This window comes from Protopterus annectens, chromosome 6.part0 (assembly GCF_019279795.1).
Source record: "Protopterus annectens isolate FY-2018-M chromosome 6.part0, PAN1.0, whole genome shotgun sequence".
Lineage (NCBI taxonomy): Eukaryota > Metazoa > Chordata > Ceratodontiformes > Protopteridae > Protopterus > Protopterus annectens.
In genome coordinates, this window is record NC_056737.1 from 788,384,339 (window position 1) to 788,411,778 (window position 27,440).

General features: G+C 41.6%; 1 protein-coding gene across 1 annotated transcript in view; it reads right to left on the reverse strand.

Annotated features, from left to right (window-relative positions):
- LOC122803895 (protein BCAP-like) overlaps positions 1 to 27,440 on the reverse strand; it is a 681,296-nt gene that overhangs the window by 354,019 nt on the left and 299,837 nt on the right. The window contains exon 4 of the mRNA XM_044073579.1: positions 20,001 to 20,082. Within this exon, the coding sequence (XP_043929514.1) occupies positions 20,001 to 20,082 (82 nt within the window). The remainder of the gene's footprint in view (positions 1 to 20,000; positions 20,083 to 27,440) is intronic.

Sequence of the window (27,440 nt, forward strand, 5' to 3'; positions counted from 1 at the left end):
AGACCACCACTTCACATGCAAGCATTTTGCCTAAAGGGCTTTCATTTGTGCCTGTAAAGAGAGTGAATCTGACAAAAACTATTACTGATTTAAAATTGTTTGCACGGAAATTAAATCTGGCACTTTGGTTCAGTAATAATGGAGTGTTTGCGAATAGCAATTGCTTTCTTAGGCCTAGTGTGTTTAATCCCCCTTTACAGATAGTGCAGGTTTTCAAAAAGTTATAGCTTGATATTCAGTATCTCCTAAGTGAACCATGTGAGGTTAAGTTCTGTAATTTAAATAAAAGTGAGAGAAAGTTGTTGCGTGACAATATCCAGGATTCTGGTATATGTGTTATGAAGCCTGATAAAGAGGGAGGGCTTGTTATGGACCAGGTGGATTATCTCAACTCTATGAATACCCTTTGACTTGATGAGACTTATGAAGAAGTTTCTAGAAATGAAATTCACATAGCTTATTCCAGGATTGACAATTTACTACATGACATGTTATTCCAGGGACAAATTACTAAAAGTGATTTTGACTTTTTATATAACAATAAGCCTGTCACAGCCAGTATATTTGGGATCCCCAAAATACACACTGACATGGCCCATCCCCCTTTTCAACCTATTGTAGATGCCTCATGTTCTAAGACCTACTTTATAGCCAAGTTTTTGGATAGTAATTTGAAGGAAGCTATCAGTAATATTGCACAGGTCTGTAAAGATTCATGGCATTTTCTGAGGCTTTTGAATGGTATTAAATTTTCTCCAGACATAATTTTCGTAACTATTGATGTACATAGCTTGTTTACAGTCCACATGAATTGGGCCTAAATTGGTTTGAGAGCTAACTATTTAAGTGTACTGACCTAGGAACTATTAAAGTAGATGCTATGGTTACATTGATAGAAAAAGTACTAAAAAATAATTTTATATATTTCAAAGGTCAGTTTTACAGGCAAAGCACTGGTGTGTCTATGGGTGCTGCATGCACCCCCTTATTTGCCAGTTATGTTATGGCCGAATGGTAAGATCAATATTTGCTCACCAGTGAGCAGAGAGAGCTGGATTCTCTAGACCAGATTTTTGGATGACATTTTTATTTTATGGAATGACACTAATGAAAGGTTGGAGGAATTTCTTAACTAGATTAACACTGCCACACAGTTTTTCACTTTCTCCTCAAATTTTGATAAATACAGAATTACTTTTCTGGATGTGGAGATTAGTAAGGATGTTGTCAATCAGAAGTTTATTTCCAATATATACTGTAAGCCAACGTTTTTGAACTCATACCTTCATTTTTCCAGTTGGCACTCAAAACATCAGAAAAAAATCATTGGTCAAAGGACAGTTAGTTAGACTGGCCCAGATGGTTTCTAAACCTGAGTGCTTTCATTATGGGAATGATGTAGTTATTAACATGTTCTTAAAGAGAGGTTATCCTATTGATTTTTTAAATGATATATGCTAGGAAGTAGTGAACAAAACAGCAATGGACTTTTACCTACTCATTTTGAATAATACTAGCAATATAGATATCGGGGGTGGTAAAACACTTTACAGGAACTGAAGACACGAATTAGAGGCTTTTCATTTCTACTTTTACCCTTGGCAGCAGTGGTATAGCAAAATGCATTAACAAAAATTGGAATGTATTTTATATAGATCCTAGCATATTAAATAAAATAGGGGAGAAACCACAATTTGTTTATAGGAGAGAGAAAACTTTAAAAAAACATTTGGAAATAGTAAAACAGGAAGGAGCTCACCATAAAAATATGGTATGAAAAACATGCATTTTGTGCCCACATTGCCCCAGGATTGTATGTGGCAATGATTTTACAGTAAGAGGGGTGACTTATCAAATCAGAGAGGATTTTAATTGTAGTTCTACAAATGTAGTACTCTTAGCCCAGTGTTTACAATGCCCCACTTTTTATGTGGGAAAAACCTCTAGGAGTTTAAGAGACTGCATATATGAACATTGTTTAGATATTAGGAAAAACAAACTTATGAATGCTCTTTACAAACATGTCATAGTTTGTGATATTCACAGCTTTGGTTTCTTAATAACTGAGCAAAACAAGAAGGACATTCAGGGTAGGATAATGGATGAACATTTGGATGCCTGTGAATTGAGGTAGCAAAATGAAATGCATCTGTTTCAATTAATTCAATTTAAAAATTGACACATTTTGACAGTGTGTAATTTGTATGTTCTTCTTTTTTATCATGTGATTTTTATATCATGTGACCTTTGGTGAGTTATTTTAAACAGTATTTTAATGAATGATTTTAGTTCTGATGAAATTCTGAAAACAGTAAGAATGAAAGCGCTTAACTTTGAAATAAAGCTTTGGTACATTACAGCTGGCTTCGAGTTGTCCTTCTGTGGTTCGCAAAGGTTTTGTGTTATTCATTCATCTAACTACACGATCTTTCAGCTCCCCGTTTATTACCAATAAAGTTCTTAACAATTTGAACAATAATCCTGCAAAGGATTACAGAAACTTTATCATTTTCTACATAGAAAACAGCAGTATTATATTTCTTACCACCCTCAAGCTCCATAAAGTAAAAGACATACTCAGCTGTACCCACTAACTAAATATGCATCCTCTTTCCATTTCTATGACATTTCTGAAAAAACAAGCAAAGAACTTGTTAAAGAACTTGAGACCCTTCACCTATAAATTCACTTCTCTCTATCTTACTTTCCTTAGAAAAGAAGCTGGGAAAATAGCAAAACCTCTACTGTATATTCAAAATTTCTCTTATATCTTACCTCTTACTAGAGAGTGCATTGCACCAGCCTTGAAACATGCCATCATTATCCTTCTGCCAAAGGATACCCTACCAAAAATATATACGGATTTTTGACTTATTTCTACTATTTGCTCTCTTTTGAAGATATCTGAAATATTTTTTTATGAGCAGCTGCTTAAACATATTAATAGATGTGGGCTTGTCTCTTCACAGGAAGTGTGGCTTCAGAAATGGTTTTAGCACTTCTACGGCTGACCTTTCAGCTACTGACACTGTCTACAGCAACATAAATAATGATCTTCTTACTGCCAGTATATTTGTCCCTTCAAAACTGTTAACCACAAGTTCAGTCTCACTAAACTATAGAAATTCATTTTTGATGATAATGTCATTAACTGATTCCACAGTTACCTTGAGTGCAGGGCATTTCAAATATATTCCAACAACCAAGTGTTCATCTTTGGAACCCTTAACACTGGTGTCCCGCAAGGTTCTGTTTTAGGCTCATCACTTTTCTTTATTCATTACTGAATTTACAGAAGACTTACCAAAACTTGACTTCACACTATATATGCTGATAATATACTATTGCTCCAAGCAATCATATGTCCCCCCATCCTTCAATCCCAATTTCAGCAGTTCTCCTCTGATCTTTGTCAATGGTCTGAATAGAATAAGCTTCTGATTAACCACAAAAAAAAATTACTGTGCTTTTTTTCCTCTCAGCATAAAGTTCTCAACCTTTCCCATCATTTATATTGCAATCATAATAAAATTATTCCATATGTAACTGAGTACAAATATTTAGGTTTGACCCTCAGTCCATCTCTATCCTTTACTACCCATACAGACAATAATATTAATACACTTCTCTGTCAACTTAAACTCTGCTACAGAATGTCACATCATCTAACTCCTGCAGCATGTCTAGCCTTGGTTAAGCATTTATTTCTTCCAAAACTAGAATAGAAGATTTTCTATACTCTCTTTCTACACATTTCCATTCTGCATACAACATGCAAAGACTGCAAGTCACAGAGAGTAAAACTGCTAGATTTACATTACTTGCTGTCTCTTGTACACCTCTTAAATGAGCTATATGGATCCCTATAACTGAAAGTACACATATCTACTTTGCACTTTACTATATACAATGCTAAAAGGAAACCTCCTCTTAAAAGAAAACTACCAATCAGGGAGCAGTCATGTTCCCTAAGGAACACCCAGAATAATTTAATTTCTCTTAACTGACCCCCCCCCCCCCTTTATAACAGTCATTGGTGAAAGAGCCTTTTCCAGAGCTGGAACAGTTCTCTGGAATAAACTCCCCATAGAAACAAGGCATCGAGAAACTTCCTCAGGGTTCAAAAAGTCTCTTTCTGAATATCTCTTCAAGAAAGTAACCTGTAAACAATTTATGGATAATGGATATAGGAAAAGTCTCTGATAGCCAACCCATTCTGTCAACAATTTCCTGTATCGCTATTAGTTACCTATTTCTGCTGAACTATTCTCTTTTCACAATATTATACATATTCTTTCCCATGCACAGTTTTTGCCATGTATACTTGCTTTGTGAAATAACTTCATTTTTAGAATGTTTATCAGAACCCAGTGCCTATGTTCTTAACCCAATTTCTTCAATTAATTTGTTAACCATGGATTGTTAGTGGACTGCATCTTATTTAAACTGAAAAATCTCTGTAAAGTTGTACTGCATGACTTATTTAAGTTGCAAACCTTTCTAATATTTGTACTACATTCCTTTACTTTTGTTGTTATTATGTTTGCCTCTGTTGCTTGCTGAAAAGGGCATCTTGAGCAGTAAACCTACCCAGATGCAAAATAATAAATAAATAAATAGATATAAAAATAAACTTCACTCTGACAGGCCATTGGATTTTCAGTTTTTGGGAATATCATCTCCCTAGATATTTTTTGTTTGAGACACACTTGTTTTGTTCTCTTTTGGTCATAAAAGCAATATTTGCCTTTCCCCAGTCTCTGACTTTTTTAATTCAGATAACATGTGTTGCCCAAATATTTATTTTACCTGTGCATGAATTCAGCTGGGGCAATCAGATGACATCTAGGTAGACACCGCATCAGAACCTCCCCCCAACAATGTAAATATGTTTCACAAAATTACTAACGGATGCAATAAAGAAGACTTTGTTAATTTAATTTTTTTTAAAGTTTGGTATTTTAACTTTATTCTGTACTGTAGCTACTGTATGTCAAAAGGTTTATATCAGCTGTCTGATGTGGAATCGGTTAACTCCACCAACTAACATACTATACACCTAATAACCCTTGGGGAATTTGGTCCTAGATTATCCCTTACCCACTCATAATGTACTCCAAAATATACTCTTGCTTTGAGGTCCTTTCACCTTGGGATGTCTTTCTGTATGTTTGCTTCTAGTCTTTCTTTACCCATTCAGTCTTTTATATCAACCTCTACTGTAACCATCTAATGATCCTTGTCTTGGAAGTACAGCTACTGTTATAATGTGTTAGAGAATCCTGCATGTTGCTAATAAGTCTTTACTCTTAGAAAGAAAGAAGTCATGTCCTTACCATAAAGTTCCATTTGAGTTGTTCATCTCGCCTTTTGTTCTTACACGTGGGTCGGAGCCGATACCTCGGCTCCGAATCGGCCGCTTTTCAAGCTCAGACTCTCAGAGAAGCTCGAGACCTAGTGTATATCCCATGATGCTCTACTGTACATCCCCAGATCTAGTATGCTGCAACCAAGACAGCCTACCGACAGAATAAGACTATGGAGTCTACCTGCTTAGATAACTATAAAAATAGAAGGAAACAAGAAGAGTAGGAATGTATGAAACAGACTGACAACTGAACCAATCCTCCAAGGCAACCATCTCCTCGACTGGAGGGGGAAGGTGGGCGGGAATGTAAGAACAAAAGGCGAGATGAACAACTCACATGGAACGGTATGATAAGGACATAACTTCTTTATGTGAAGTTGTTCTATCTCGTCGTTTTGTTCTTACACGTGGGTAGCGTCCCAAGCACCCTAACCCTACGTGGCTCATGGGAGAACATTCCTGAGCACAGTGGAACCAAACATAGCCCTGTCCCTGGAGGTCCTATCCACTTTGTAATGAGTAATAAACGTGTGAGGTTTTGACCACGTGGCAGCTGCACAGATGGTATCTAAAGGCAAGCGAGCTGCATGAGCCAATGACGTAGAAACAGCTCATGTAGAATGGGCTTTGATGTTAGTTTCTAATGGTTGATTAGTGAAAGCATAAATGAATCTGATGCAGTCAGAGAGCCACTTGGATAGTGTGGTTTTTGACACTGCGAAACCTTTCTTATTCTCTGCATAAGAAACGAAGAGTTGATCCGATTGTCTGAAATCCTTCGTTCTATCTAGAAAGAACCTCAATTGTCTATGTACATCAAGCTTGTGTAACTTTTAGTTATGTACTCACCATAACTTCAGATGTTTGGGATCCATCTCGCCTACATTCTGACTGATGGGGTTAGTCTCTTATTGGCTGAGCTTACTATATCCCAGGATGCACCACTACCAGTCCCCCAGATCTAGTTTGTCCGCATACATACACAGACACACATGCTGCTTATATAACATCGTCAGATGAAACAAGATAAAAAACAGAACTCAAAACCGTTCAATCTCTTCTGATCTCCAAGGCAGGGGAAGGAGGTGGGGTATTTGAATAGATGGATCCCAAACATCTGAAGTTATGGTGAGTACATAACTAAAAGATGTTATGTGATCCTATCTATTCTGACTGATGGGACAGCGTCCCTAGCACCTGAATCCTGGGTGGCTCACTGGAAAACACTCCTGAGTACCGTGGAACCAAATGATGCCTTTAGATGTCACATCCAATTTATAGTGGGAAATGAAAGTGTTGGACCAAGTAAGCACAAATCTCAGAAATAGCGAGCTTGGAATGAAAAGCAATAGAAGTAGCCATAGCTCTGGTAGAGTGAGCTTTGATAGATGTTGTAAGTTGCTTATTTGAAGAGGAATAAGCCTGAGTTATGCAATCTCTAATCCATTTGGAGATAGTAGCTTTAGTGATGGTTTTACCCAATTTATTATCTGAAAAGGACACAAACAACTGGTCTGATTTTCGAATTTGTTGAGTCCTGTCTAGATAGAAGCGCAATTGCCTGTGAACATCCAATTTATGGAGGGTGTATTCGATAATTTTGGAAAGAAAACTGGTAGCTCTAGAGATTGCTGGAGACAGAGATTAGAACAAACCTTTGGAACAAAAGATGGGTTAGGCCTAAGTGATACTCTATCCTTGTGAAAAATCGGTGGTTTGATAGATAGGGCTTGAAGCTCTGAAACTCTTCTTGCAGAGGTAATTGCAACTAAGAAGGCAGTTTTCCAAGACAGATATTTTAACTCACATGTAGCAGCCGGTTGGGAAGATGTTAAGGCACGAAGTACCAAATCAAGATCCCATGGAGGCGCAGGATGAAAAACTGGGGGTCTTAACAGCCCAGCACCTTTAATGAAAGTTTTGCATAATCTGCTGCTCATCAACGGTGGATCCATGGATTCGTGAAATTTGGAGATAGCTGCTAGTTGGACTTTAATAGTAGAGACTGAAGATCCTTGATTAAACAAGGATGTTAAAAATTTCAAAACCTCTGGTATCGAGGCAGTGATAGGGTCTAAGCCCCTGAGTTGAGCCCAGATAGCAAACCTCTTCCACTTACTGAGGTACAATTTCTTAGTGGTGGGTTTGTAAGATAAAATGTGAATAACTTCCGGGTCTAAGGTGTGATTTCTGACTAAAGTCGGAAGTGGAGGAGCCAAGCTGTCAATTTCAAAGTGTGAAGGGACTGGTGTTGTCGCCCGACTGATGAATCAGCAGATCCGAGTTAGATCCAAAACCAAGGATCGCCCACAGCATGTTTCTTTAGGTAGGGGAACCATACCTGACGAGGCCCCAGTGAGCAATTAGTATCATTGTGGACCCCAATTGAGAAGCTTTCTGGATGATTTTGGGGAGAAGTGGGACCGGAGGAAAGGCATAAAGTAGTCCTGTTGGCCAAGGTTGGGCTAGAGCATCCGTAGCTGCCTCCCCCTGCTGAGTCAAGGAGAAGAACCTCTTGCACTTTGTGTTTTGAGGTGTTGCAAACAGGTAGCAGCAGAGGGATCCCCCATCTTCCTGAAAACTGCTGCTTGCTTCAGGGACCACTAATCTGTCTGCCAATATATTGATTTTCTGAATGTGGGTCGCTCTAAACGCAAACGGTTGGTAGCTACAGCCCATCACACCTCATGGCCTCTCTGCAAAGGGTAAGATCTGGTCCCTCCTTGTTTGTTTAGATACCAGACCACCGACATGTTGTCTGTGTGGATAGCGATAATGCCTTGAGGGAGAAACTTGTGGAGGCCTGTAGGGACAGAAGTACAGCCCTCATTTCCAATACATTGATATGGAGAAAGGTTTGCCAGGAACCCTGAACTAACCTGCCCAGACAATGCCCCCACCCTGTCTGGGAGGCATCCGTCGTCAGGGTGGCCGCCAGAAAAGGTCTTCCCTGATTCAGATTGGATGGCTGAAGCCACCAGCGGAGGTCCCGTGCACGCTTCTGTAATCAGAATGGGGTGATTGAGGGGGAGATTCTGAAAGGACCATTGTGTCGATAACAGCCACTGAAGAATCCTCATGTGCAATCTTGCCAGTGGAACTAGGAGAACCGTGGCAGACATCGAACCTAAAAGTTGCAGGACCATCCTGGCTGGGGCTTTGGATCTTGGAAGCAGGGCTTGAACTTGACCTTGTAAAGTTTGAAGAAGAAAGACGCATCAATTTTGAGTCTATCTCTGCTCCTATGAATCTTATGCGCTGAGAGGGCAGCAAGACAGACTTTGACCAATTGAATGTAATTCCCAGGGTAGCACCCAGGAGATGGTGGCTTTGAGGTTGTCTATTAGTAGATGCCTGGTGGTGGCAGTCAGGAGCCAGTCGTCCAGATAGGGAAACACTTGGAATCCAAGACTCCTCAGGTGAGCAGTCACTACTGCCAAACACTTGGTGAACACCCTGGGGGCTGTGGTGAGACCAAAGGGCAGTGCACAAAATTGGAAATGACTGTCTCCCAGGCTGAAGCGCAGATACCTCCTGGACGCCTGATGTATCGGTATGTGATAATAGGCGTCCTTGAGATCTATGGAGCACATCCAAACATCCTTCTCCAACAATGGGAGAATGGATTGTAAAGTGACCATTCAGAATTTGGACTTCATGACGGACTGGTTTAGTTTGCTGAGATCCAATATTGATCTCAGGTCCCCTGTCTTTTTTGGCACTAAAAAGAACCTTGAGTAATTTCCGGATCCGATCTGGTCTGTGGGGACCGGTTGGATGACTCCTTTTCTAGCAGCTTTGTTGACTGGGTGGTGGGTCCGGGATTTTTGTGTGAAGGGAATGGTATAACCTCCGGCAATAATCCGGGCACCCATCTGTCCTGAGTGATAGACTCCCAGGCTTTTAGGTGCTTGCACCCGACTGGCTCCGAGCAGCACAGCCGGGCAATCCTCATGAAGTGTGGGAGGCTGAAGAGCCAAGGACTCGCGGTCTCAGAATTGCGGGGTTCCTCTGCCTCCTGGACGGCAGGCCGCAAAAAAATCTCCGTCCTCTGCCTCTGGAAGGGGAATCTTCCTGCTGTTGAGGAAAAACTTACGTGATTTGCGGAACCACATCTTCCCTCCTCCTTTAGCCTTGGGATAAGGGAATAACGTGCACCTACGGCAGATAAAGTTTTTCCCTCTTGCTCACAGCGGTAAGAGTGTCTTTAACCTTAGGTCCAAACAAAGAGGACCCATCAAAGGGAGCGCCGAAGGAAGACTTGAAGGCCTCCATAAAATGACACAAGCGGAGCCAGGCTTGTCTCCGAGAGCCACGCCTGTGCCTTCGGCCGCATATGAAATGAGCCTCATGGACGAGTTAGAAATCGAGGTAAGGATAGCCAACTGAGAGCTAACCGACTGGGCTAGCTGCTCAGGTAGGTTACCTGAGAGGGAATCTGACAGCTCCTTGACCAGATCCCTCTGTAGCCTGGTAAAATGTGCCAAATAATTCAGGGACCTTAGTGTAAAGGCCGCTGAAGTCAGGGTGCGCGCTTCCTGGTCCATGCTCCTAGACTCCTTATTAGGAGGATGGACGGACGTTGAAGCCTCTGCCACGTCCTGTTGTGTAGCAGATGCCACCACCATGGCATCTACAGCCACGCCTTTTGTCAAGAACTCCTTCTCGGGTGGGGCAGACAAAAATTTGTTAGGCGAGAAGGCACTGGTTCCACAGTATCTGGATGTTCCCACGCCCCGACAAACCAAATCCAGGAGCTGGCGGAGACGCCCAGGAGGCGGAGGGCTGAGCCCCAAAGGCCTTGAGAAGCACTGACTCATCAGCAGAGGGGGGTTTGGATATCCAGCCACCTCGATGCTTAAGGATCTCTAAAATGTCTGCGAATGAGACATCATCCGAGGACGACTTTGGGGACCCTCTGCATCATCAAGATCAGTGTCCGATGTAAGAGACTCGGGAGTCCACGTGCTTCCTCTTGCACGATCTCTTCCTTGGGGCTCCTCCAAGACAACTCGAAGAACCCTCAGGAGGAGGGGAACCCCAGTGGGGTAACCTCAGGCCCGGGCTCCGCTGCCTAGGGACAGGGAACTGCCAAAGACCCAGTCTCCACGCCCAGGAAGGTGCCGTAAGCTGCGAGAGATGGCAAGAAGACTTGGCCAAGGCACTCCTCATAGCTCTGAAAGCCGGACCCCAGAATCCTGGGAGTGTCCGTCCCGAGCCATGATAGCAGACGGAAGTCCCGCAGTCAAGCACCGAGAGGGAGGCTCGAACCGACAGCATAGGTAGAAGTCCGACCCGGCCGGGTTGAGGTCGGAGCCGACCCTAGGATCTCCACAGCACCTGCTCGTCGGAGGAGGAATGGCAATAGAATGGGCTATCGGCTCCGGCCAATTGGGTCGGAGCCGAAACAAATTTTGAAAGACTGGGGACTGGAACAGTCTTTGGAGCACCCTGTCTATGTCCGAATCTGACATCCTCGATGACCTAGAGGAGACTGAACGGGTTCGAGTTGGCCTCTCCAACGGCCCCAAGGGGCTAGGGGACCGCTCGGCGACTCGATAACTATCGGAATACCCAAACCAGTTTCAATCGGTGCCGAGGAGGACTTAGGTGCCGAGGAGGAAGTGTCTGGACCAGTGGAGCCGATGAAGGTGACTCCGCCTCGATGCCCCAGCCATCGCCAGAGGAGTCGAGACTGGAGGCATCGAGGCAGACCCTCAGCTCCAAGTCCTTGGAGCCGAAGGAGAAGTCTGCTTATGTCTTTGGCGGTCGGGTCCGACGGACTGGTTCTTTTAGCAGGAGAAGGAGAGGATGCTAAAGCTTCTTCAAAAGAGGGTTTTATAAGGCCTTTCAATATAAGCTTATTTTTCCTCTCTTGGAGGACCTCGAGGAAAAGCGTGACACACGCTGCAGGACTCCTGCAAATGTTTCCAAACAATATACACAGAGAGAGTGGTCATCCGTGATAGACATTTTAAAACTACATTTAGTGCATTTCTTGAAGCCCGAAGGCCTAGGAGCCTGAGACATTATAAGTAAAACTGAGTAACTCTCTCACAGACAAAACTTAGTTGGAATAGACTGACCCTACAAAGATTAACTTGCCGTTCACAATGATAGCCCGCAATTAAAATAAAGGCCAACTGAAGACATACAGCAGTGAATAAATGTATAAAGGAATCAAAGAACCCCTAAGGTTTAAAAGGGATTAACCAACAGGAAAGGCCCTACGGATGAAGGGAGCCTGTAACCAGAACAAACACCAATCACACACAAATTTTCCACAAAAAGTTTTCAAAACACACACAAGCACAGAGTAGCTGTTAAAACAGCTTTTTGTTAAAGAATTAGCAAATTTCTGACAGAAAAAGTTAGTGAAAAGACACTACTTAGCTCAGCCAGCTCGAGACCACGTCTTTGCTAGTTAGCGGCAAACGAGATCTGGGGGACTGGTAGTGGTGCATCCTGGGATATAGTAAGCTCAGCCAATAAGAGACTACCCCATCAGTCAGAATGTAGGCGAGATAGGATCACATAACATCATATATTCCAGTTTGTTGGTATGGTGTTTGAAGAAGGTTGGGAGCTCAATGGACTGATTTAAGTTATTTTCTGAAGCAATCTTGGGAAGAAAAGTAGGATTAGTCCTGAGGGATACCCTATCAGGGTGAAAAATCAAATATGGGGGTTTGGAGGACAAGGCCTGAAGTTCGGAGACCCTATGTGCAGATGTAATGGCTACCAGGAATCAAGTTTTCCAAGACAAAAACTTTAAATGGCAAGATGAAGCAGGTTCAAAGGGGGCGAGCATCAGTTGAGATAAAACCAGATTCAAATTCCAGGGGTAGACAGGATGCCTAATAGGTGGCCTGAGATGGTGGGTTCCTTTTAAGAATGCTTTACATAGTCTGTGCGACAATGTTGGAGCCATTAAAGCCTACATGGAAGTTTGAGATAGCAGCCAATTGAACTCTAATGGTGGCAGCTGCCGCGCCATCATGGAACAAGTAAGACAAGAACTCTAAGATGGTATGGACAGGTGCTACATAAGGGTCAGTGTCATGTTGAGAAGTCCAGTGAACAAACAGTTTCCATTTGCTATTATTTAGCTTCCTGGTAGATAGTTTATGAGAGGAAACTATAATGTGTTGGACCGCAGCAGACAAATCTTGTGACATGGCTAATGTGGGAATTGGAGCAGCCAAGCTGTCAGTTTTAGGGAAGTGAGGAAGAGAGGGAGAACTCCCGATGAATGAGTCAAAAGATCCGGCACTGGGTCCAGAAACTATGGTTCTTCCAGTTGATATTTCCACAGGAAGGGAAACCAAATCTGTTGAGGCCAAGACAGGGCTATCAAGATCACAGTCCTTCCCAGACTTTTGGCTTTCTGCATGAATTTGGGAATTAGGGGTATCGGCGGAAAGGCATATAGGAGGCCCGGGGGCCAATCGTGTATGAGCGCATCCCTGGGATTTTTCCCCAGTGGGGGATAAAAGGTAAAGTAGCTGCTGCATTTGGCATTCATCAGAGATGCAAACAGGTCGCAGCAAAGCTGGCCCCATCTGCAGAAAATGTTGTCTGCTACCTGTTGTTTGAGAGACCACTCGTGGGGCAAAAGCATGGCTCTGCTTAGTTTGTCCGCTATCACGTTGGATGACCCTGGGATGTGCATTGCTATCAGAAAGCATCTGGTGGATACAGCCCATTGCCAAATCCTTAGGGCCTCCCAGCATAAAGGGTATGATCTGGTTCCCCCTTGTTTGTTGATGTACCAGACAACCGACATGTTGTCCGTCTGGATAGCAATTGTGCCTGGAGGAAGAGAGTCGTGAAAGTGTTGCAATGCTAGGAACACCGCTCTCAGCTCTAGGACATTTATATGCAAGTGTGTTTCTATGATTGACCAAGTGCCTTGGACAGTCTTTCCCTGAAATAGCCCCCCCCCCACCCTGTCAGGGAAGCATCCGTGGTCACTGTGGCTGTGGGTTGGGGAAGAATGAAGGGATGACCCATTATCACTTGGTCGCTGTTCAACCACCAACTGAGATCCTTCTTGCAAAGATTGGTTAAGCTGATCTCGTGAGACATGGGTAGTTGCTGGTAAGACCATTGTGCGAAGAGTAACCACTGGAGTATTCGCATGTGCATGTGGCCTAACGGGACTGCTATCAATGTGGTTGCCATAGTTCCTAAGAGTTGTAGTATCTGGGACGCTGGTGCTTTGTTGCGGGCTAAGAGACTGGATACTTGATTTTTTAGAGTTACGATTCTTGATTGGGGCAACCTGATGCTTGCGTTGACGGTGTCCAGTTCTGCCCCTGTAAATGTGATATGCTGCGAGGGCGATAATGCAGATTTTTCAAAGTTTAGGGTTATGCCCAACTGGGAACAAAGGTCTATGGTGTAGTCTCTTGTTTGAATTAGTTGATGCCTGGAGGTGGCGGTGAGGAGACAGTCATCCAGATATGGAAACACTCGGAATCCCAACCGTCTCAGGTGAGCCATGACCACTGCCATACATTTGGTGAACACCCTGGGGGCTGTGGTGAGGCCAAAGGGCAGGGCTCTGAATTGGTAATGACTGGCTCCCAGCTGGAAACACAAGTGATCTCTGGATGATCTGTCCATTCTGATGTGGTAGTAAGCATCCTTGAGATCTATAGAGCACATCCAATCGCCTGATGATAAGAATGGGAGAATCGACTGCAGCGTGACCATCTGGAACTTTTCCTTCTTGACGAAGGTGTTGAGTTTGCTGAGGTCTAGTATGGGCCTCCAGTCCCCTGTTTTCTTTGGAACTAAAAAGAACCTTGAGTAAGTTCCGGATCCTATTTGGTCCGCCAGGACTGGCTGGATGACTCTTTTGTCCAGCAGCTTTCTGATTTCTACGGCTGCTAATTTTCTCAGACTGGGTGGTACATCTGGGATCCTTGTACATATAGGTGGGGTTTTTATAAAGGGGATGTAATAACCTCTGGTAATGATGCTTTTTACCCAAGAGTCCATTGTAATGTTTAGCCAGATGTCTGGGTATAAAGCCAAGCAACCCCCGACTGCCTCCAGAGTAGGACAGCCAGGCTTCCTTTCAGGAACGCTGATAGGGCTTACCAGAGAACTGATCCCTGTTGCCCTGGTTCTGAGGACCACCTCTGCCATTTGGACGGCGTCTTCCATTTCTGCCCCCTCCTCTGCCTCTAGAGGGGGTATCGGTAGGTGTGTTTTGGAAAGCTCCTTGAGGTTTTCGGAACCACATTTTTCCACTTCGTTGCCCTTTGGGGTACGGTCTGGTTGGAGTGGAAAAATGGACCTCTACAGCAGACAGAGTCTTCCCTTCCTGTTCACACCTAGTAAGTGTCTTCTTAACTTTGGGTCCGAACAAAGCGGACCCGTCGAATGGGGTTTTGACAAATGAAGATTTAAAGGCTTCTGCAAAGGAGCAAAGGCACATCCAGGATTGCCTCCGAAGAGCTATTGCTGAGCCTGCTGCCCTACTCAATCCATCGGCCGCATATGAAATGAGGCGCATGGATGAGTTTACTATTGAATTAATGGTGTTGAGTTGTGCAGTCACCTTTTCCGAGACTGCATCAGCTGTATTACCCTGAAGAGTATCTCCCAGCTCTTTTAGGAGATCTTGTTGAAGGCGGGTAAAATGTGTCAGGTAGTTGAGCGACCTCATGGAAAATGCCGCAGAACTAAATATGCGTTTCCCATATCTGTCCATCATCCTAGAATCTCTATTAGGAGGATGGACAGCCGAAGAGGTTTCCGACATCTCTTTCTTGGTGGCCGCCGCCACCACCATGGCATCAACTGGGACTCCTTTTGTAAGAAAAGCCTTGTCGGTGGGTGAAGTAATAAATTTATTGGGGCTCCGTGGGACCGGTTCCACTGAGCCAGGGGATTCCCACGCCCTTCAAGCAACCAGTTCCATCAGCTCATCGAAGGGTGGCGTAACCCAGGAGGTGGATGGTTGAGTTCCGAAGGCCCTTCAGGAGAACCGACTTGTCCTCAGAAGGGGCATGGGATTGCCAATCACCCCTCTGCCTTAGGATTTCCAATATGTCTGTGAAGGAGACATCTTCTGAGGGGGGACCGTGGGGACCCTTCTGATTCCTCCAAGTCGGTATCCGATGTTAGAGATTCCTGTGGGAAATCCAAGTGCCTCCTCTTGCACAATCTCTTCCTAGGGACTTCATCGATGGGGGCGTCCGGTGAAGTTCCCAGAGAGGTGGGGTCACCCAATGGGGATACCTGAGGCCCTGGATCTCGACGCTTTGTGGGGATCTGCGGGGAAGAGGTAGAACAAGGCCACTTTGGGGAAGGTGAAGACAGATCCGAGGAGGTAGTGGTCTTGGAGCCATCACCTTCCCCATGGCATCGAAGGCACCAGAATCCCAGTCCGAGAAGTCAGTCGGCTCCGAAGAGACCGGCAGCTCTCCCCGGACTGACACCCTCCACTCCAATCCAGAGGATGGAGCTGAGGCCACCTGCACTGAAGCCCCAAGTGGAAGAGTCAGAACTGAAGTATTGGTTCGACTCTTCACCCTGGAGCCGGCGAGGGACTGTCGGCCCCAAGATTCCTCGTTCAGAACCGAGGAGATCATGGTCGATAGAGCCGAGGGAGGAGGATCAAACCTCGGCTCCAAGGGTTCTACCAATATCGGTTCCATCTGACCCAGCTCCGAACGCTCAATTGGCTTTGGAGGAGGAGGTGGAGAAGCCATGGGGGGCATTTCAGACTTCGAAGCTGAGTGGCTCGAAGCAGATAGCATTTTGGCCAGGGCCAGGTTCTCTAAGAGCCTCTTAACCACTCAGTCCAGATCCACATCGGAAAGCCTGGAAGAATGAGTCGAAGGATGGGTCGTAGGGGCCGAAGATGGAACCGATTGAAGGATTGGAGACTGAGGGGTCTCCAATATCGGTTCCACAACTGGACCCCGAGGCAAGGACTTGATACATGGCTCCAAGGACTGTGGAGCCGATGCACGGACCATGCTTGAGGAACTCGGAGCCGATGACTTGGGCTCTGAGGATCCTTTGGAAGACTTTGACCCCTTCGAAGCCTTGGAAGAGGTGTCAGCCTTATCTAAAGAAGCCTGAAATTCAGGCTTTAGGAGACCTCTATCCACCAATTTCCTGCGGCTTTCCAGGAGGACTCTGGCGCGAAAGGAATGGCAGATAGAGCATACCTCTTGTAGGTGTACCGAGCCTAAGCAGTAAACGCAGGTGCAATGATTGTCTGTAACAGACATTTTCTGACCACACTCACACCTTTTAAACCCTGATTTCTGCTTTTCAGACATGGTTTAACAATAACAACAACAAACACTATGATATACACCAGAATCCCGGTCCGGGTAAAGATATGTATAAATGTATATATCTTAACAGTCTACTAAATCACGCTAAATATAGAGTTTTAAATATCTAATAAACAATACTACTATTAGCTAAGGTATATATAAAAACTACCACTCTAACTGTATATATATATATATATATATATATATATATATATATATATATATATATATATGAAACAACACAAACAAAACAGCTGACAGAGCCCTGTCACGCCCAAAGAAAGGCCAAAGACCTGAAGAAAAGGGAAGTATTTAACGGTTCTAACAATCTAAACTAACCAGAATCCTAACACTATACTATTAAACACTCTCTCTATATATATTTAGACACAAAAATTGTTTTGAAGAAAAAAGAAATTATAATTAGAAATTTAAATTCACTGGCCTGAGCTAACTCCGACGAGCTGTTGGTCTGTTGCAGTGGCAAACTAGATTTGGGGATGTACAGTAGAGCATCATGGGATATACACTAGGTCTTGAGCTTCTCTGAGAATCTGAGCTTGAAAAGCAGCCGATTCAGAGCCGAGGGATCAGCTCCAACCCACGTGTAAGAACAAAACGGCAAGATAGCACAACTTCACATCCTCAGTTTGCAATGCTGTGACACAGAGTGATAAGGAAGAACTTCTGCATGTGTGTAATCCTACTTGGTTGCCAGGACTAACCTAAAATGACAAAATCTGCAGAATACAATACTCTTAGACCTCCATCTGGGACCAGCAGTGGAGCAGTAGAACAGCACACCTGCCCCAAGCAAGGTGATAATTCAACATGTCACCAGCAGCACAGTGTCCGCCTTCCTCTATGAGGATTAGCCAATCAGCATTTTAGGATAAGAGTTATTTAGTTAAAAGCAGATTTTTTTGAGGACTGGCTCAACTGATACTATGCTAAACACTTTGACACTCCATGGGATTGAACTGTTTACTCTGTTTTAGATGAAAAGTCAAATACATTTAAAGCTATTAACGTAGCACACTTTTATTTCTGTTCTAAAGTTTATACAACTCAAACTTGCAGAGATGATGGGTACCAAAGTTGACTTAAGATCTTCTCTTGGATAACAAAGAAGTACAGCACCAGTTCTGTTTAGTGCAAGTGTCAATGCACACATGCACACACACACACACACACACACACACACACACACACACACACACACACACACACACACACACACACACACACACACACACACACAGACACACACACACACACACACACACACATGCATGCACACACATGCATGTGCACACGTACGCATGCACACAGACGCACACGCACACACACATGTGCACAAGTACACAAAGAGTAAAGTACAATTTCCCTTAAGAGCACACAGAGATCACAGTCAGTCTGGGGCTGGTTTCTGGCTCTTTCTCCAGATCCCCAATAAGACTCCCCACTGGCACAGCTGTGGGGTTAAAATTTTACCGGAGTGGTCAAGCCAAAACCTCCAGCACCCTCACTGTATCCAACCAGTGCGTCATGTCCCTGCCCAAGTAGCTGACACATGCATACTTTGAGATTTGATTTATATACAAGCACACAGACACTTCTGTGGAAGACTGTCACAGGTTTACTAGCTATGCCCCCTTCTGCCCAGACTATAAGGTAGTTATCACTGCCACCAACCACCCTTACTTATCAGCTACTATAAGGCCCTTACAAAGGGTGACCAATCCTACTATGTGATGTTACTATTATCTAAATAGTAAGTGTAACCAAGAGCAAGGCTTCTGGAGTGGCCTATACAGTGACACCAAATAAATATGCAAGTACTCTAAGAGCTTAAATAACTCTAAGCAAACCAGCCACAATTAAAATGTTTAAATATATTTAATAATACATAATGAAAGAACAAGACAACACTCAAATAATACAGTAACTACAGAGTTCAGAATCACAGGAAATATTTTAAAGCAACATTGCAGAACACCCTCAAATAAATATAGAAAACATCTAAACTAATTATATTATATTCCTATCTATCTCTAAGACAAATTACTGTACCCTGATTACTTACTATTAGCAAGACATGTGCCGATGAGAGGATGTTTCCAGGTCCAAAGAAAAATAGAAAATGCACAGACTCACTCTCTGAGATAGTTATTAAATTAATAATACACAATATTGCTGGATTAGCTGGGATGACGTCACTCTCTGTCACCTGCCTTCAGTTCCCAGGCTAACCAGATGCTAACATCTCTGTGTTACAAATACTTCTCTCTCAAATGTGCAGCTGCTAGGAAGTCACAGAGCAATAAAACACTTTAAATTTTAAACATAGTAATTACTTCTGTTTCAAGGAAACAAATTCTAGCTCTAGATATCCTGTCTCCTTCACTGAAACTGAGAGATAAACACAATCGTAAAACACTTTGATTCCAACTTATTTTCTTAGAGTTTTGCAAGTTAACTTATTAAAACATACATTTGCACAGGTATATAGTTTATATATATTTTGTTCTTTTCCAATAGGGTACACTGTGGTTACATTCTTGAAACTCAGTACATAACATACAGTTCAACACACAATTCTGCACCAGTAGTTTAATATACATATAACATAAAGTTATCTTACATTTGTAAGACAAGCATATGAATCATATTAATATTCACAAATGACATATGATTACTTACAAAATTCCAGATAGCTGGACTGGCAGTGTCACATTTCTATATAAATCATATTAACATTTTCTAGTGACATATAATTATTTACACAATTCCAGATAGCTGGACTGGCAGTATTTCCCTGGTGTCATAGGAGTTTTCAGTCAATAAGTCTATTGTGTTGTATTTTCAGTAACAACGTCATCCTCTTTTCTCCCTAACAACAAAATCTTCAGATATATAAAGATACTTAACATATATGTAACACCATTTCTGACAGCAGCAAGTTTAGATATGGCAGTATAAGATACAGGATATGAACTGCTAATGAGATTCAGCCTGTAGTGCCAGGTCTTAGATCCCACTCCACCCCTTCTATAGTAGCAGAGCTGAGTAGGTTCTTAATCAATTTAGGTCTCCTGGGTTACCCTGGAAAGCGACCTTGTGCCTAGTGCAGCTCACCCAGCTCAAATGAGAAAAATATAAATAATGTAACCAATATCATGGTGACTGGTTATTAAATATTACTGCTATGATTTCAGCATTACAGAAACTATTAATGGAACATTACTAATATAGCTATGGAAAACATTATCTTCCACATTCTACAATGAAGTATAAATACATTTAGCCAAGCTTACTATTCTTACCTTGTGAATTTTGGCATTCACCAGCTCAGACTCTCTTTCAAATCTTTCAACTAGCTTTTTCATTTCTTCTTCCAAATGTGACCTTTTAAAAGAAAAAGTGTAACAAAGTAGTTCATATACATTACAAATAACCATGAGTAGTATACATCATCTTAAAACAAAATGGTCCTGTGTAAATAATAAAGAAGAAAAGTGAACTTGCCTTTGGTACTCTCCATGACAATAATTGACTGATTTTCTTTCTGTCCTGTTGGTAATCATTATCTATAGATTGACACTGCGACTATGTGCAGGCCGATTTTATACTGTGTGACCAGCTGGTAGCAGCAATCACAAGGTTATAAAAGCAGTATGTGCCATCAGGTAGACTTGTAAGCCCAAAAATCATACTTATTCTTTGGCATGCTCATACCTCTCAACTGTCCAGATTGTCGCAGAATGTCCAGATTTTTTTCCTTATAATTTTGGTCTGTTTCTTATAAAATGTGTAGTTTTCCGGATTTTGTGGCAAATCAGTGAGGTCTGAATTCACTAAATAATGCAAACATTTGAGTTTCAGACTTCATATCCTTCAGACAATACATGATAGCACAATACCTTTTATTCTAGTAACTTTATAAGTTTATGAGAGCAATATTTAAATGTTATCCCTATTTTTGGGGCTTTGTCCCTATGCTGATGGCAGGTAGGAGAAGGCACATTGTGAACAGCATTCAAGCTGGCACTGGCTCAGTACTGTGGCCTTGCCTCCTTATTAACCTGTAAACAATTTTTTTCACAAAGCATATAACTTTATAAACAAGTAACTAGACCAAAGGAAAGTTTGCCATGTTCCAAATGACAATTAACATTTCACTAACATCCTGTAAGTACCACTTCTTATTTCTTCTTACTCAGCCCAGGCCCAAATGCTGTGCATCACTTCACATTCCACTCAGTAAACGCTCTCATCTTTCATGGTCCTGCAAACACATAACACTGCTAGACAACACAAAAGTGGAAGAATGGGGAAGCTAGCACTAGAATGACAGAAAAGACAATCTATCTAAGTACTTTTATGACAAATACCAAACACAACTGGACTATAATATTTTTTATTTTTCAATCTTTTCAGGAAGTATTATTTACCAACCGAATCATAAATAGTGAAACTGAAAAAGAGGGTGGAACCCCTTACTGGAGTATCTGAAAGTACTATAGCAGCAAACCCCCTATAGCTTTAGATTGTACACCCAACATATAATAGAAAAAGAATGAACTGAATTCATGCTTCAGAAGTGAATGAGATAGACAATAGTCTGAAGGATGGCAGAAAACACCGAAGAATGCTGTTGTAGGAAAAACTCACATAGCTGAAGGAGCTCTAACATGTCCGAAAATTGTTTTATGCAAAGCTGTAAAAACAACAGGATAACATTTACATTTGTATCACATTTGCCTAAAAACAGAAGGAGGCAGCCTATAAAGTTTGCCGTTTAAGTGCATTTAACATTCTACTTTCCTTCTTTCCTTCATCCTTTTCCTCTTGCCTCATGCACCCTGAATGCCTGCAATTGTTAATTTCCATCACCCATTCTGGTAGTCAGTTCTATGGGTCCACAACTCTCTCTGTAAAGAGTACTTTATAGAACAAGACAGCAATTAAATCATACAATCTGTTGCCTATGCTTTCTTTTCCTCCCTCTCTTCTTCTAGTTCAAGGTAACCTCTTACATCTCCAAGACATTATTTTATGAATCTTTTCATGCTCCGCTATTTCTTCTGGTCTCTAGTAAGAACTCCAGCTCGTCTACTCTATAGCCATATCCTCTCCCGAGGAACATAATGATTCATGTTGCTTACTTTTTCAATGAAATAATGAATCTTTCCTGTTTTAGCACTCAGGTAGAATGTCAATGAGTCATTTTTTTCACTTCTACAGAATGCTTTTTGTAAGTGTGGGCACTGACCCCAAAGCTGGACAACTAGGACTAAAACAAAAAAGGTGAATTCTTATGAAACAAAACCTTTCTCTTCACTCTGTGGTTATGTAGTCTCACAGTTTTTATACTCACAGATGGGGGCTATCAGGCCAAGTCCCCATGTTGGGGAATTGCAGGATTGCAGACACCTGCAAAAAAGACTTTGCCAGATTTTACTTTTATTTTCTGGTTTGACAGTTTTATTTGATGGCTTGAGCTGCAGAAAGCTTAACTGTGAAAAATCACATCTCAGTGAAACAAGACCTGATTAATTATTATGGCCTCACTTCCCCCTCCATCTGATACACTTTTGCTGGTGGGTTGTTGTAGGACATCTCTCAGCAGCCTAATCCCCCTATCCTTCTATGGTCTCTAGATGTATGCAAAGTGCTCAAGTGTAGCCTAAGCAGGTCTTGGCAGGGTGTAACCATTATCTGTTTACTTCTGGAGTCTCTCTGCTCCCTGTTGTCCAATCTAAGTGTGATCAACACCACATATCTTTTTTTTCTGCTTATTGCCATCAGTTCTTTTCTCTCTAGCTGATACTTCAAACCATTGCACTTGTGTACAATAAACCCCAAATGGCATCTTTTCACCCACTTGGTTAATCTTTCAAAATCCTTCCATAAATTTTCTTGAAAGAAAACATATTTTACTGCACAACAAAGCATTCTCTCTTGATTGTAAACCTTCAAAAGAAGAGACAACTGTCTGTTTAGTCCAGACACTAGAGTTCAACTAGCTGCCTTCAAGATATGTTTGCTTTTCCATCTAAAAATAATTCCTAAGTACAACCCTGGTTAATGGACTACAGAGAGGTGGAAGCTTCTGTTTGAGAAGATAATGCACCTGGATATAAAGGTTGACAGGAAAGAGAGTTATACTGAAAATATATGTACTTGTTCACTGTTATTATAATCTATAATAATATAAATCTATATAATAAAATAATATTCTGGGCGGCCACGGTGGTGCAGTGGTTAGCATTGCTGCCTCACAGCAAGAGGTTCTCCGGTTCGATCCTCGGCTGGGGTGCCTTCTGTGTGGAGTCTGCATGTCCTCCCTGTGGTCGTGTGGGTTTCCTCTGGGTGCTCCGGTTTCCTCCCACATCCCAAAGACATGCTGCAGGTGGATTGGACACTCTAAATTGGCCCTAGGTGTGAGTGTGGGCATGTATGTGCCTTCTGTGGAAGGTTGGGTGCCGGGCTGGCAACTTGACACCGTAAAACTCCACTGCCAATCATGAGCGGACAAGGAGATCCACTGTGGCGACCCCTAACCGGGAAAAGCTGAAAGAAGAAGATAATATAATAATATTCTAGTGCTATACTGCTATTGCACAAATGTGCATTCTGCCAGGGGCAACATCTGCTTAATTCTCCCTCACTCCTTATGTGCTCTCCCCCTCCTCCAATTTCAGTCTGTAATTAGTAACAACCCAATAGTTTAACTCTTCTCCCTATCCTTCAACTTTCAAAAAGAAAAAAATAAACATCTCTGCAGGTATTATATCTTAACCAAAGTTAACTACACAACTGTAGCTTTTCAAAATTTCTGGGAGTAATCTTTGTGAAAGAACCTACCTTAGTCAGATAGCCTCTGATTGTTTTTTTTTTTGTGTATTTCACACAGAAAACCAGGGTATCATATTGCATTCCTGTATTGGCTATCTTGCCTCTTCCTACCTGAATTATTCCCACCTCCTCCATTCTAGCATCTATTCTTGGATAAACTAAACTGATAAATACCATGGGTTCCACATTTGAATACCTACAACACTTGCTTCGTCTCCCTCGGCGATTGAGTGCACCTAATGTAAGTGTATTAAAGATAAATTTGTTATTCTTACTATTTTTCGTACTACTACTACTACTGTTCCTATTTGTACTATGTAAGTGTTCAAGGGATTAGGAATATTATGGCAGCTGAACTATATTATTTCTGTTTTTCATTCTAGAAACCTGAGTTACTGCAAATAGGCATACTTCTTATTTGTATTACTACATGTTCTTTGCTTACGTATTCACGGAACAGCAATATTTTGTACTACTGCAATATTTTCTGCTTAACTTTTCATGAACTAGCACTGTTTTTGTTAGTTGGAATAGATCTCTGTGATAGTTAAGATGGAAACAAGTGATATTGCAAACAGCTACAACTTTAAGGCAGCCAAGTGTGTACTACTGCATGTTTTTGCTTACATTTTCATGGAGCAGCAATGTACTGTACTACTGCAATTTTTCTGCTTAAATGTTCACAGATTAATGCTGTATTTGTTAGTTGGAGTAGATCTCTGTGATAGTTAATGTGGAAATAAGCGTTATTGCAAACAGTTACAAATTTAGGGTAGAAATACGTGTTATTGGAATTGTACTTCATGAAATACCTGATATTGCAAGCAGCATTTATTTCTCCCTGCATGTGTTGATTTTTTTCCTTTGTTTTTCTCTCTTACTCTTTCTAGTGCATTCACCCCCCTTAGTATATGCACTGTGCTTCCTCCCTAAACTGTGAGTGAGGTCCCTGCCTCTTGACTCTGTATAGCATTGAAAGAGTTTCCATCCGACACTGGGCAAAAAAAAAAAACAACTGTAAAAATAAATGGACTGCAAAGCAATCAAATACATGTGCTTATTTAAGATAACAGTATACCACTTAGATCTACCAAAAACTTGAGAAGCCATCACTAAGTAGTGCTATAATACTATTGTCTGGACGTGCACTTCGCCAGGGGTGATAGCTGCTTAATTCTCCCTCATTCCATATGTGTTCCCCCTTCCCCCAATTTCAGTCTGTAATTAGTAACAACCCAATAATTTCACTTTTCTCCCTGTCCCACAACTGTTACAAAAAATAAATAAATAATAAACATCTTTGCAGGTAATATATTTTAACCGAAGTTAACTGCAAAATTATAGCTTTTTACAATTTCTGGGAGTAATCAATATGAAGGAACCTACCTCAGTCAGATAGCCTCTGATTGTTTTTTTTTTTTTGTATTATCTCCCAAGAAAAAACAGGGTTACCCACACTGGTCATCCTTACTGTACTCAGGCTCATCACGGTCCCCCACCCTATCCCCAATTCCCACCCATCCCCACTACACTTACACCCAACTACTAAACACACCCACTACCAATAACCTAGCCAAATTCTTTACACACAGCCAAAAACCACAACCAGCAGCTCTGTTACTTCAACACGTAGCTCTACTTTGCCTATTCATCTTAACTTACCACACTACCTCTTATCACAAATATCACATGGCAACCATCTACTCTCCCATTAACCCATTCAATACTACATTCAACCACAGCACAAGAAGCATAGTTATATTCCCCATCTCTACAACAGTTCCCACAAAGAACTCTATACACTAAGATACACAGACCTACATAAACAAAATCACATATATCATAAATTTGCCAGCCCACAACACATTATAACGCATATACTCCTGATAGAAACAATTACCTTCAACTATGTGGGGACATACATGTCAATCCTGGCCCTCAAATACACATTGCCACTACACCAAACAGTTCAATACCCCACTGCATCACCAAGATAACACACGACAACTGACCTCCTAATACTGAACATGAACCTAAGAAGCGTCTTCCACAAGGTACATGAACTTCAGTCAACTCTAATCCTATACACTCCAGACTTTAACTTAGATTGGACCTCCTGCTCCTCTGATAACCCCACCAGCATTAGAAACCTTTACGGCTTCTCTCAATTAATACTCACCCCAACCAGAATCAATAAATATAGATAAAAACAATCGATCCTTGACTGGACACTCACAAATAGGCCCTCTCTCAATTACTTCACTGGATGCCTCCCAGACAGTCTTAGTGACCATCATCCCATGAACATGCCTACATAAAAACATCATATTTAAACATGTTCGTAGCAAAAAAATTTTTCTACCCCTAAACCTTCAACTCAATGTAATTGTAGACCCCTAAAACAAATCTACATCGACTCTGCAGTTAAATATTTCAAAAATACTTTCTTACATATACTAAATATTCAAGCAATAACTTAGAAACCATGCTAAAAAAAAAAACAACTACAAAATTATAACAAAACTTATTACACTGCAACACAACTTAATCACCAAAACAACCCCCGAAAATTCTGGGCAGCCATAAATCAACTCCTCAATCCAACCTCAAACAACTATACCATCTCCTAGCACCAAAAATACCAAAGAAAGCACAGAGTCACAATTTAATTCACACTTCATAAATTCAATACCTTCCCTTGTAAAAAAATGAAAACAATAAATTACCAACAATACTAGCTATTGCCAGTCCTAGCCCCAATTTATTTTCTATCAAACCAATTCAAGCCAGTACCATCAAAACACATCTATTAAAACTAAAACCTACATCCCTTGCTGCCGGCCAACTTCCAAACAAAATTTTCAAACTGGCTGCAGATTATACAGCTTACCAAATCACTCTCCTCATTAATAGATCCATATCTGAACAATACATCCCTAAGCTTCGGAAAATCTCTCATATCATTCCTTTGCACAAAGGCGGCTCCTCTACTGATTTTTCAAACTACCGAACAATAGCAATAATCTCACCACTGGCCAAAATACTTGAAAAATGTAAACATATACAACTCCTTCACTATTTAGAAACCAATAACCTGCTCTCCAATACCAAACATGGCTTTAGACCCAAGCATAGTACAACAACCACTTTAATAAGTTTCTCCAACACTATCAATGAATTTAAAAACAAGGGGCACCAAGTATTTCCGTCTTTCTTGACATGTCTAAAGCATTCAATATGGTATCTCACCATAAATTACTTAAGGAACTAGCATCCTTAAGCCTCTCCTAACCAGCTCTATCCTGGTTCCACAATTAAATATCTGACTGTCAACAAGCAGTCAAATGGGAAAAAAAACTCTCTACCCTACTACCCATCTCAGTAAGAGTGTCACAAGGCTCAATCCTTAGAACACTGCTTTTTACCATATTTACAAATAAACTTAGGACAGCTACCAATCTAGCCTGCATTATACAATATGCAGACGACTCTACCCCTATTTGCTCAGTTCCAATGCTGCCAGTGCTCCTTGAAAGAACCCAATCAGCCCTCACAGATATAGAAAACTGTCTCCTAGACTACCAACAGGTACTAAACCCTAACAAAACAAAATGAATGCGATTTTCCAACACCAAAACACAAAAACTCTATTCCCCATTTACCATACACTCCTCCAACAAAAACAAAATCAAACCTGTAGAACACACCAAACTCCTTGGAGTTACAATAAATAGCTCCTAACATTTGATAAACACATAGCTCTGTATGTGAAGATATATGAAGGCTGCCAGCCTAGCTAGATAGAATTTTGTAGATAACTCTATCATTTGTAAATATTAATGTAAGCCACATGCTTCTTTTCTTAAATGCAAAAAAATTATGGCAAATGTTGAACTTCAAAAAAT